This window comes from Babylonia areolata, chromosome 8, assembly GCF_041734735.1.
Source record: "Babylonia areolata isolate BAREFJ2019XMU chromosome 8, ASM4173473v1, whole genome shotgun sequence".
Lineage (NCBI taxonomy): Eukaryota > Metazoa > Mollusca > Gastropoda > Neogastropoda > Buccinidae > Babylonia > Babylonia areolata.
The window spans coordinates 50,026,598-50,039,400 of NC_134883.1; the positions used below are offsets into that span (position 1 = coordinate 50,026,598).

At 44.1% G+C, this 12,803-nt stretch overlaps 1 protein-coding gene across 6 annotated transcripts in view; it reads right to left on the minus strand.

The window, feature by feature from the left end:
- Positions 1–3,347: 3,347 nt before the first annotated feature.
- LOC143285226 (uncharacterized) overlaps positions 3,348–12,803 on the minus strand; it is a 14,415-nt gene continuing 4,959 nt past the window's right edge. For all 6 annotated transcript variants that reach the window (XM_076592474.1, XM_076592473.1, XM_076592472.1 and 3 more), the window contains 3 exons: positions 11,848–12,025; positions 7,848–8,068; positions 3,348–4,173 (listed from right to left, as the gene is read on the minus strand). In XM_076592474.1, the coding sequence (XP_076448589.1) occupies positions 3,908–4,173; positions 7,848–8,068; positions 11,848–12,025 (665 nt within the window). In that variant the 3' untranslated portion in view covers positions 3,348–3,907. The remainder of the gene's footprint in view (positions 4,174–7,847; positions 8,069–11,847; positions 12,026–12,803) is intronic.

A 12,803-nucleotide genomic window follows, 5' to 3' on the forward strand; every position in this document is an offset into this window, starting at 1 on the left:
GCTGACACAATCATTGATCAAAATAAATCAAGAACAACACCCACTCCACATCTGTTTTTGACCCTAATCTGTCACGTATAAACACACACACACACACACACACTCCCAAAAAATCATTATTGAAATTTTTGTAGTATATGTTCCAGTTGGAACTGGCACAGACAGAAATTATATACCAGTGATTCCAAACATCGGGAATCACTAAAACGGAACAGATCAAAATTGTATCCCTAACATACTTGTTAGCATGTAAAATAAATGTGATATTTGCAATCAGTGCCAACTACTTTGTATTTTCAGCTCACAATGAAAATTGTTTCAAATAATATCTACCACATTTATCTATATTACAAGCATGATACTTAAAAGTCACCTGGTAATTGTGTGTGTGTGTGTGTGTATATATATGATCCAGCCACTTTTGAAAAAAAAAGAGGAAAGGTTACATGTTTAAAATATAATCACAGAAAGAAAAAATCTTCTGTAACCTTTCTTGGTTTACTGTCGGTTTATTTTTGCCATGTTTGCTATTTACATGTCATTTTTTTCGGGATCCATACAATTCAATGTACAGGTAAAATTCAGCCCTGTGTGTCGACAAATATGTACACAGTGTCAAGTGATTTTGTTTCAAGGATAAGCAGACTGATTCACTCACCAGTACGCTCTGGAATGGACCAGTGCACCAGAGAGAGAACAGACCTTAACCCCGTGACTACCGCTGGTGAGTACGTTCATTAGTGAGGGGCTGTCACCTCACTGAGATGAGACATACAGCTCACAGGTCAGGATGTCGGTCAGCATTCTTTGCTTGAACCTCTTGGACTGCTGTGGCCGAATGTGTGTGTGTGTGTGTGTGTGCCGTGGAAGCTGCGATACGTAGACTAGAAATGAATGTGTGGAGGAGGGGAGTAGAAGAGGTGCAGGGTAATGTGTGTGGTGTGTGTGTGTGTGTGTGTTGGAGCTCATGTACGTTTATATATATTTGACTGTGCTTTCATATCTGTGAAACTGCATGTTCGGTGCATATCTGTTATGCATGTGTGGGTGTATATGTAAATGTGTGTCTTCATGTTTTACATTTATTTGCTTATTCATCATCATTGTCTTATTTATTTATTATTATTATTATTTTATTATTATTATTACTACTACTACCTTTTTATATTATAATTATTATTTATTTATTTATTTATGTAAGCTTATCTATTATGTATTCACCTTTTTTTTCTTTTCTTTTTCTCAAGGCCTGACTAAGCGCGTTGGGTTACGCTGCTGGTCAGGCATCTGCTTGGCAGTTGTGATGTAGCGTATATGGATTTGTCCGAACGCAGTGACGCCTCCTTGAGCTACTGAAACTGAAACTGTGGCCGAATGGTTAGACCGCTGGATTCTCGCTTCAGACTCCTGAGTTTGATCCCCGTCGCATCTAGTAGGTGGAGATTTTTTCCATCTTCCAGGTCAACATAATGTGCAGACGTGCTAGTGTCTGAACCCCCTTTGTGTGTATACACTCGCAGAAGATCAAATACGCACGTTAAAGATCCTGTACTCCATGTCAGCGCTCGGCGGGTTATGGAAACACGAATATTATACACAGCATGCGCATCGCCGAGTATTGGTATTGCCTACATGGCAGGGTTGATAAACAATAGTCATACATGTAAAATGTTACAAGTCTGTGTGTGTGTGTGTGTGTGTGTGTGTGTGTGAGCATGCATGACTGAATGACACAGGAAACGTATGATGTGCCCCCTGAGGCAGCTGTCAAGTCGGCTGTACCCGGGTAGGCAGCCTTGTTGTGCAAATGATACAGAGTTTGTACAGCGCTTAAAGCTTGGTGGTCTCTGACTGAGGATAGGCGCCATATAAGTATCCATATCATCGTCATCATCATCAAATCAATGACACCATTGATAAGTACACCAAAAGTAGTAACTACTCTTCAAACTCAAGGCACACTGATCTCATTTAACAAAGACTCAGCAGATAGCACATAACGTGATGTAAACCCATTGTCCTGGTTACGTTCTGAGAAGCTACAATGAATAATATTTACAGTATCGCATTACAGTGTATAATAGTCCTGTCCGACAATGACCATCAGAACAGCGGGAGGAGGCAACTGCTGTCCTGACTATTTGGGCTAGAATTTGATTATAGTGGAGAGTGTCTTGCCCAAGTTACATCCCCACTCTCTCGGCCGGGAAGGCTTTAGGACAGTCAGCATGGGGATGGTTCCCAAAGGCCAACTAGCCCCCAGAGCTACAGCACTAAGAGCCAGTGCAATTTTGCCTCCAAGTGAGTCAAAGTCCTTCACAAAAGACAAAGTTGTAAATGAATTCCCATTGCAGAGGAGAAACCGTTGATCATACAGCTCTCATTTTGCTATTGGCTCATCTGTAAACTTATGTCAACCTCTGATATAAGCCACCACAGACAGATTCAGTATATACTGCTTAAAGCTCAAATTCATCATGGATTTCGTTCGAGACTTTCCAGCATACGACAAAACCAGAAACAGCTGGAAACGTTCACACTAAGAACACGTGTTTGACCAATATAATCAGTGCATGAACAACAGTCTATCACAGGGGAAACAAATCTTGTATTACGCTTTGTCACAGCAGGAGGAGTAATACAATGCAGTACCCCCCCCCCCCACACACCCCCCCCCCCCACACACACACACCCTCCCTACCCCCACCCCCGTTTGTTTTTGTTTTTCTGTGTGCAAGTGTGTTTGGTTGTTTTTTTTCAATATCAAAGTAGATTTCTGCTTGCACGTGTGTTAGTTTTTCTTATCAAAGTGGCTTTTTGGATTTTTCTGCAGGAATTTGCCAGGGACAACCCTTTTGTTGCCGTGGGTTCTTTTGCGTGTGCTTGGTGCATGCTGCATAAGGAACCTTAATTTATCGTCTCACCTGAACTACTTAAGTACACTGCCATGAAAAAAAAAAGCCATAGAAACGCTCCTTTTTGATGTTCACCCTTCTGCCCAGCCTGCCACTGATTTGTTGAACATAAAAGGCGTGCTTGAAAATGATCCCAACAGAAAAAAAGTCACATTTTGAAACAAAAACAAAACAAGTATATTTTTGATCGAGTAGAGATATGTTTTTTTTTAGTAGTGAAACATTACCACAAAGAAGACATTGATTTTTGTGTGCGGACTGAAAGACAGAAAAGAGACAACAAATGACATAAAAAAATTATTAAGAAAAAATAGAAAGAAAACGTATAGCAAGCCGGTGTAGAAATAAAACGAACCCCCCCCCCCCCCCCCCGAAAAAAAAAAAAAAACACCCCAAAAAACCAACAACAAAAACAACAACAACAACAAAAAAAAAACAAGAAAAAAACCCGCCCCCAGCAAATACACAATATACAGAAAAAAAGGAACAAGTTCACGCTACAGGCACAGGAGTGGAGTGATGGCCTAGAGGTAACGCGTCCGCTTAGGAAGTGAGAGAATCGGAGCGCGCTGGTTCGAATCACGGGTCAGCCACCGATATTTTCTACCCCTCCACTAGACCTTGAGTGGTGGTCTGGACGCTAGTCATTTGGATGAGACGATAAACCGAGGTCCCGTGTGCAGCATGCACTTAGCGCACGTAAAAGAACCCACGGCAATAAAAGGGTTGTTCTTGGCAAAATTATGTAGAAAAATCCACTTCGATAGGAAAAACAAATAAAACTGCATGTAGGAAAAAAAAAAAAAAAAAATGGGTGGCGCTGTAGTGCAGCGACGCGCTCTCCCTGGGGAGAGCAGCTCGAATTTCAAACAGAGAAATCTGTTGTGATAAAAAGAAATACAAATACAAATACAAATAAACACCGTTACAGTAAGGGCACGTACCTTACTTTGATTATAGACTTGAATACAAAGACTTGCAATTCCACTGATTTATTTCGACATGGTAAAACCCAAGTTGTCTCTGCCCTCAATCCGCCCTGATGACGAACTCTCAGTCGCACGGTCTGTTGTGCCTCTTGAAGTCTGTCCGGGTATATTGTTGTCGTAGTAATTCCTGGGGGGTAAAGTTGGAGGGGGGGCACCTGGTCTGCCGGCAGCCATCACCACCTCCTCGTAGGCCGGGGGGGAGTCACTGGGAAATGTAGTACCCGGGGGTGGTGGTGGTGGTGGTGCGTCTGGTACAATGATGCTCATTTCTGTGAGGAGGAAAGTGGAGGAGTGGTTAAGACGCTAATCATCTCTCGATATGGCCCAACACTCGGCTTATATCACAGATTAAACATAAGTTTACATTTGGGCCAACAGCAAAGTGAGAGCTGTATTATCAATGTTTCTCCAGTCAATGGGAAACCATTTACAGCTTAGTCTTTTGTGAAGGACTATGACTCTCAAACTAGGAGGCAAAATTGCACTGGCTCTTAGTGCTGCAGCCTTGTGGGCTGGTTGGCCTTTGGGAACCATCCCAACGCCGACTGTCCTAAAACCCTCTTGGCCGAGAGAGTGGGGATGTAACTTGGGCAAGACACTCTCCACTATAATCAAATTCTAGCCCAAATAGTCGGAACAGCAGTTGCCTCCTCTGCTGTTCTGATGGTCGTAGTCGGACACGGCTGACTATCATATATATGTCTTGATGCAGTTTCCGGGAGGGTCTTGGTTCAATCCCGTTTGACTGGAAATTCAATTTAACTCACTCAGTACGGCCAGTCCTCTCTTCTCCTCTACACAGACCCCTCGGATGTCCAGTGGGTGTCTGAATGACCCAACCTTTAGCTTCCGTCGTCAGAATTGTGGTATTCTTTGTCAACATACACGTCTTCAGTATAAGAGCCTTCCGCTTGCAATATTTTGATGATGGTAATTGGGGTGAAACGCTGTTAACGTCGTCTCTTTCGCCGTTCGTATGGAAAGAGTTAACTGAGCGTTTAGTCAGACGGCTTGCTGTTGTGTCCTTGGTTTTCATCACTACACTGACGCCCAATTTACTTGGATTTCATGTATCTTAATGTTAATGTACTAATTGTATTGGCGTGACGTATGTTATGTGCGTGCATACGTGCCTGCATCCATGTGTATGCGTGTGTGAGTGTGTGTGTGTGTGTGTGAGAGAGAGAGAGAGAGAGAGAGAGAGAGAGAGAGAGAGAGTGTGTATTTTATTTACATATACGATTTATTCCCTGGTCGTTTTTATAAATGTATTGTTGTACAATACCTTATGGTATTAACGTGTGTGTGTGTGTGTGTGCGTGCGTGCGCGCATGTCATTTTAGTAATATATACCTTTTATTTGTTGGATGATTTCATTTGTAAATATTGTTGTGCAATACCCTATTGTCTTAACATGAGTATGTGTGTGGGGGGAGGGGGCTGGGGGGGGGGGGGGGTTAGTCTATCGTCAGCTATTGGGAATTCTTATTTGACTAGTTTTAATATCTTCTTATGTTGTGCATGATTTTATGCTAATGTTTACTACGAGCCTGTGATTGCACAACTTAATTTCCATGTGGATTAATAAAGTGTTTTTGATTGATTGATTGATGGGGACCTGACTTCGGCTGGAGAAAGTTAAAATGGCGGAAGAAGGTGGATGATTGGGTCTTGCCTTCCTCTCATGTGACGAGCTCTAGACACAGTTGATATGAATCTGTGTGTATACGCACTCAGATCAAATACGCACGTTAAAGATCCTATAATCCATGTCAGCGGTCGATGCATGGGTTATGGAAACAAGAACATACCCAGCATGCACACCTCCGAAAATGGAGTATGGGTGCCTATATGACGGGGTAGATTAAAACAAAACGGTCAATCACGTAAAATGTTACATGCCTGTCTGAGCGTGTATGTGTGCGTGCCTGAAATCTGATTGAACGACGCAAGAAGAGCGCCCAATGACAGCCGCCATTCGGCTCTATCCAGGTGGGCAGGCAGCCTGTTGTGAAAATGACTCCGTGTTTGTAAATCACCTAAAGCTTGGTCTCTGACCGGGGGTAGGCACTATATAAGTATCGCATATCATCATCATCACTGCCCCGATAGCCTTATCAAAATTACAACCAGCACCATCACCTCCCTCTCTCCGCCCGCTTTCCCTCCACTCCTTATCTCCACAAGCTGTGGGAGGGGGAGGGAGGGAGGGATGGGGGGGGGGGGGGCGTAAAAAACGATCGAAGCACAACGGAAATGTGATCTGACCTGAACACTTGAAATCCATTAACTGCTAGTCTGCTTCCAGGAGGATCGAGTGTATTTTTAGAGGGCGTGGGTGTGGCGGGGGAGTGTTTGTTGTTTCCTCCACCATCTAAGAGGAGATGTTGTTTTCGCCTCAGTTTAACCGCAGTCTGTTTTTCAGTTTAACTCTCTCCATACGAACGGCGAAAGAGACGAATTTAACAGCGTTTCACCCCAATTACCACCATCAAAATATTGCAAGCGGAAGGCTCTTATACTGAAGACGTGTATGTTGACAAAGAATACCACAATTCTGACGACGGAAGCTGAAGGTTGGGTCATTCAGACAACCACTGGACATCCGAGGGGTCTGTGTAGAGGAGAAGAGAGGACTGGCCGTACTGAGTGAGTTAACGGATTCACGGAAACAAAACGTTGTCAACGGATATGCCTGAACTTTGGCAGGCCATGGACCGATCGATTAGGTTTTGGTGGTGATACAGATCGATAGTCCTACCCCGATTTAGAATGTTGTGTTTTTGTTGTTGTTGTTGTTTTTCCCTTACCGACAAAACTTCAAAGGATTTCCACCAGGCCTGTACTTTGTGGAATGATATAGTTAATTGCGTTCACTCGTATGCACACGAGTGGGATTTTACGTGTATGACCGTTTTTACCCCGCCATGTAGGCAGCCATACTCCGTTTTCGGGGGTGTGCATGCTGGGTATGTTCTTGTTTCCATAACCCACCGAACGCTGACATGGATTACACGATCTTTAACGTGCGTATTTGATCTTCTGCTTGCATATACACACGAAGGGGGTTGAGGCACTAAGCAGGTCTGCACATATGTTGACCTGGGAGATCGTAAAAATCTCCACCCTTTACCCACCAGGCGCCGTCACCGTGATTCGAACCCGGGACCCTCAGATTGACAGTCCAACGCTTTAACCACTCGGCTATTGCGCCCGTCGGATATGGATACAATTATAGCGAGTTTGGTTGCGCTGTTTTCTGGATTGACCATAATCCATGATTAAAAGATATATATATTTGTGATTTAAGACAAATGAATTAGTTTACTCTATAAAAGACAACACCAACGACAAACAAAAAAAATGTTTGATAACTGTTCAGATCTGTAGGAGCCAGGTTGTGTGAAACATTCGGAGTACCTTCCACTTTGTTTTGTTGTTGTTTGGCTGGTAACAGCTGGGATTTGGCACTGGCTCCGATTTAAAGGAAAAGAAGAACGGCAAGAAAGAAAAACAAAGCTCTACAATTTCCTATCTTAGTATCCTAAATTTTGGCATTTTCGTGCATAGTTGAAGCGATGGAGACTATGGGTAGATGTTGAAGCCCGCTATCAGTGTTTTTTGGGTTTTTTTGGACTCTTATTTTGAGAGTTATTGTACTTGATGCTTGAAACAGATTCAGTGGCTTCACTAATGACAGCCATCTTGCCAGGGGTTTGAACAATCGTCTGCCATGACGCGTTTAATTAATCAGCTTGTGCCGCCAACACCGAGATATATATTTAGGTATACATCTATATATTTTTACACTATATTTACACATATTTACACTATACATGTCTATGTGTGCCAATCGGACACACACACATACCCACACACACACACAGACACAGACACAGACACACACAAGCACACACACATACACACACACACACACACATACCATAGGATGGCGGTAGAGTTGCCGACGCAGGGGTGGTGGAGACGGTTGGTGGTCTCCGCACACGGTGTGCGGATGCCCGCTTATGCCTGGCCCGGAAGCACATGCAGCCGATGGTGACGACGACGACAGTGACGATGACGATGACGATGGACACAGACAGTCCCGTCACCAGGCTGACGTTTCTTTCCGTGTCGTCATCATCGCTGTCGTCGTCATCGTCACTGACAACAGAGCAAACAAAAGGACGCAGTTCATCAGAATACAACAGAGTACAATGCATTACATTACGATGCAGTGCGAGTACAATGCAAAGCAATGCGACACGACACGACACAATAAAACACAGTACAGTACAATACAATACAATACAATACAATGCAATACAATGCAGCGCAATACAATACAATATAAATGAATAAAGAAACAAAAAAAAAAACATAACTAACTAATTAGATAAACAAATAGATAAATAATAATAATAATGGATACTTATATAGCACACTATCCAGAAATCTGCTCTAGGTGCTTTACAAAAACGCTTTTGTTAACATAAAACATCATATCTATTTTACATACACACACCAAAATGTGACTACACACACACACACACACACACACACACACACGCTGCATACATACATTTTAGCATACATGTGTATCTAACAGCTACCCTACAAAGCGGGGGAAAAAAACGGTCATACACGTAAAAGCCCACTTGTGTATATACGAGTGAACGTGGGAGTTGAAGCCCACGAATGAATGAAGAAGAAGGAGAAAACAGATAGACATATATAGATGGATACAAGCTCATGGAAAAAAAAAAAAAAGAAGAAAGAATTCAATGTTGTGCAGATGTTTGACCAACACGCAAAGCTAACGAGAACCTACAATCGATTGTTGTTGGTGAGGACAATGTCATGGGACCGAAAGACAGACGACCCTGACGATACCACCACACGAATGCAGAGTCAGCAACTGATCAGTCAACGGAGCAAGGAAAGTCTTCTCCTTCTTCTTCTTCATTCGTTCGTGGGCTGCAACTCCCACGTTCACTCGTATATATACAAGAGGGCTTTTACGTGTATGACCGTTTTTTACCCCCGCTTTGTAGGTAGCCATACTCCGTTTTCGGGGGTGTGGGGGTGGGGGGGTGCATGCTGGGTATTTCTGTATTTCTTCTTTCTTTTTTTTATAATTTTTTTAATAATCACAACAGATTTCTTTGTGTGAAATTCGGGCTGCTCTCCCTAGGGAGAGCGCGTCGCTATACTACAGTGCCACCCATTTTTTGTATTTTTTCCTGCATGCAGTTTGATTTGTTTTTCCTATCGAAGTGGATTTTTCTACAGAATTTTGCCAGGAACAACCCTTTTATTGCCGTGTTTTTTGGGTTGTTTTTTTTTTTTTACGTGCGCTTTAAAGGACCTAAAAGCATGCTGCATGGTTACACCTCAGCCAACAGCTGATAGGAGTTTAATCAAGAGCTGCCACCACGTTAAAAACAAAGCCACGAATCGAACTCTTGAAGCGATAACAACGGACCTGTCATCCATAAACACACAAATACACATGCGCGCGCGCTCGTGCGCACCCTCACACATGCACGGTTCATTTGTGTGTGTGTGTGTGTGTGTGATAATAGTGAAACTGAAGAAAGAAGCACACACACACACACACACACACACACACCCGCATAGATGTATAAACATACAGACACAAACAAAACGAACACCAAACAACAACACAGCTTGAATGCAGCTGTGCATCTGTGTTATCTGTTCACACCACAGTCTTTCCTGATAACTGTTTCAAGCCCGGTGTCCTTTTTCTGTGAAAAAAAAATCAAAAAAATCCCAGAGCGGCATAAAATGTTTTGTAGAATACGACCCCCCTCCCCCGGCCCCCACCACCTCTCCCTTCCCCCCCACCCCCCTTTTTTTTATAACTAGGATCCAGCTGGAGTGAATGTCCTGGGCCCAATGAAATGTGCAGGGCACAAAGCTGAATCCAAAACAGAAGCAATCACCTTCATCATCCTCCCCACCCCCTCTCATACTCAACACACACACACGCATACACACGCACGCACGCACACACACACATACACACACAAAACACCTACCCCCCGCCCCTACCCCCACGCACACAAACACTCACACACACACACTCACGCACATGCACACACACACACACCTACAACTTCCCCCCTCCCAACACAGAAACACACACACACACACACACACACGCGCAGACACACACACACGCACACACCTGCACACACACACGCACACACACACACACACGCACACACCTGCACACACACCTAAACACACACACACACACACAAACACAAACACACCTGCACACACACACACACACACACACCTGTACAACCCCCCCAGACCCCCGACCCCCACCACACACATACACCTCTACACACATACGCACGCACGCAAACACACACACACACATACACACACACGCACACACACACACACACACTCAACTTCAGCCAGGACTGGCAGTGGTTTATGACTCTACCAGGAGGGAAGGGGGGGGGGGGCAGAGGGCTCAAGATGTGACGTCAGCCGTTGTATAGCTCCGCCATGTAATGGTCACACACACAACGTACGCTGACCTGGGCTATTTGTTGCTTTACAGCCACAGTTTTAGAAGCATGTGTGTTTGTCGCCAGCGACAATATTTGCTGGCTTTCATAGCACCTTATTTGCCGTTGCTGCTGGCGACATTAAAAATCCACCAGCTTTCACGGCTGATAAGTAGTGTGTGTGTGTGTGTGTGTGTGTGTGTGTGTGCAGCTGCAGACACACACACACACACACACACACACACAAATACACACACACACCCCTCCACTAGCACTTAATCATGCTGCTTTTGCCGGCGACAGTTCATACCGTGATATCCGGCACATATTCTAATGTCGTCGGGGACAATATTAGTACACGCCCGGTTGCAAAACACAATGCTTAAGCTTGACTCCCAACACAGCCGCCTCGACTGGCCGAGCCACAGGAGCGCCATCTTCTACTTCTTCTGCGTTCACTCGATTGCACACGAGTGGGCTTTTACGTGTATGACCGTTTTTACCCCGCCATGTAGGCAGCCATACTCCGTTTTCGGGGGTGTGCATGCTGGATATGTTCTTGTTTCCATAACCCACCGAACGCTGACATGGATTACAGGATCTTTAACGTGCGTATTTGATCTTCTGCTTGCATACACACACGAAGGGGGTTCAGGCACTAGCAGGTCTGCACATATGTTGACCTGGGAGATCGTAAAAATCTCCACCCTTTACCCACCAGGTGCCATCACCGTGATTCGAACCCGGGACCCTCAGATTGAAAGTCCAACGCTTTAACCATTCGGCTATTGCGCCCGTCAGGAGCACCATCGAATCCAGTTTCTCAACAACTTGACCTGACTGCTAAAAGGGCAAGGGGATCGTTAATCTTCCAGCCCCGCACGGAAAGCCAAATACAACCAACGGAGATGTGGTCTTGTATTTCGTAGTGTTCAAAGTCCGCTATTTTTGTGGATAGGTGGTTTGTTTGTAAAATTGCGAATAATGATAGTACAAAATATTGATCTTCTTACACCTTAATTCTCTTTTTATGTGACCATGCGGCTGAATTCTGTCTTTTTGTGGTTGGTTAAATTCTGCGATGAAATGGAAAGTTACAAATTTCCTTACTGTATTCCTTCGTGAAATGAAGTCAATGGATGTTGTTGTTTTTTCGTGTGTGTGTGTGTGTGTGTGTGTGTGTGTGTGTGTGTGTGTGAAATTTGTGATTAATTGCTTATTCTTGCTTATTGAATTTTGATTTGTTTTCATGTCTTAGTTTTACATGTATCCCTACACACATAACGACATGAGAGACAGAGAGAGACAGACAGAGGCAGAGACACAGGGAGACAGAGATGTACAGACAAGGAGAGAAAGAGACAGAGACAGACAGACAGAGATAGAACTCACTCATCCGGACAGCAGTACTGGTCAGGAGGCTTCCCGCAGCAGCCATTGTCACAGTCGAATTCCGACCAATCCCAGGTTCGTCTCGTCTGTGGCAAAAAGTGTCCGGGGTGGGACAAGTTGGCCGGGACACTTTTTTCCCGTGTCACCGCCCGCGTGCACGTTTCCCCCACAACCACTTCTGTCAACACAAAGATAGGACAACACGTAACAACAACAACAACGACTACTACTACTACTACTACTAATTAACAAACAATGAGGCCAGGAGATGAAATGATTAACAAATAGTAAAGAGTGGTAACTCTCTCCATTCACAAGGTACACAACTTCAAGTCAGTGCTGCTTACGCTACCGATTCAGCTATCACACAGGTAAATAAAAGGTACATTGCAACAAACCCAGACACTTCCTCAAAAAAAGGAAGCGCCGGGCCTGTCCTTATACCGATCATTTGACATGTGCACACAGCAGCAAAGAAACAGAAGAAATGTGCAAACACAAATTAGCTTATATTCAAGACTGGCATAGCCTCTTTAATCCTGAACAAGCCACACAGAACACATGGACAATACAGAACAAACACCTTTTATTTACCTGTGTGCTAGCTGAATCGGTAGCGTAAGCAGCACTGACTTGAAGTTGTGTACCTTGTGAATGGAGAGAGTTACCACTCTTTACTATTTACTACTACTACTTCTCTCTCTCTCTCTCTCCCCCCCTCTCTCTCTCTCTCTCTCTCTCTCTCTCTCATGTCAGCTCACTTTGGATGTATGAAGAGTGGGGAAGGGAGAGTGAGTGTGTGTGTGTGTGTGTGTGTGTGTGTGTGTGTGTGTATGAGGGGGTGTGGGGGAAGAGGGGTTTTGAGAAAGAAATGATCATGAATGATTTATGTAAACTTGCAATATTTTTCTTTCATGCAAAGCGCCTTGAGCTCTTAGAGAGAAAGGGCGCTATGT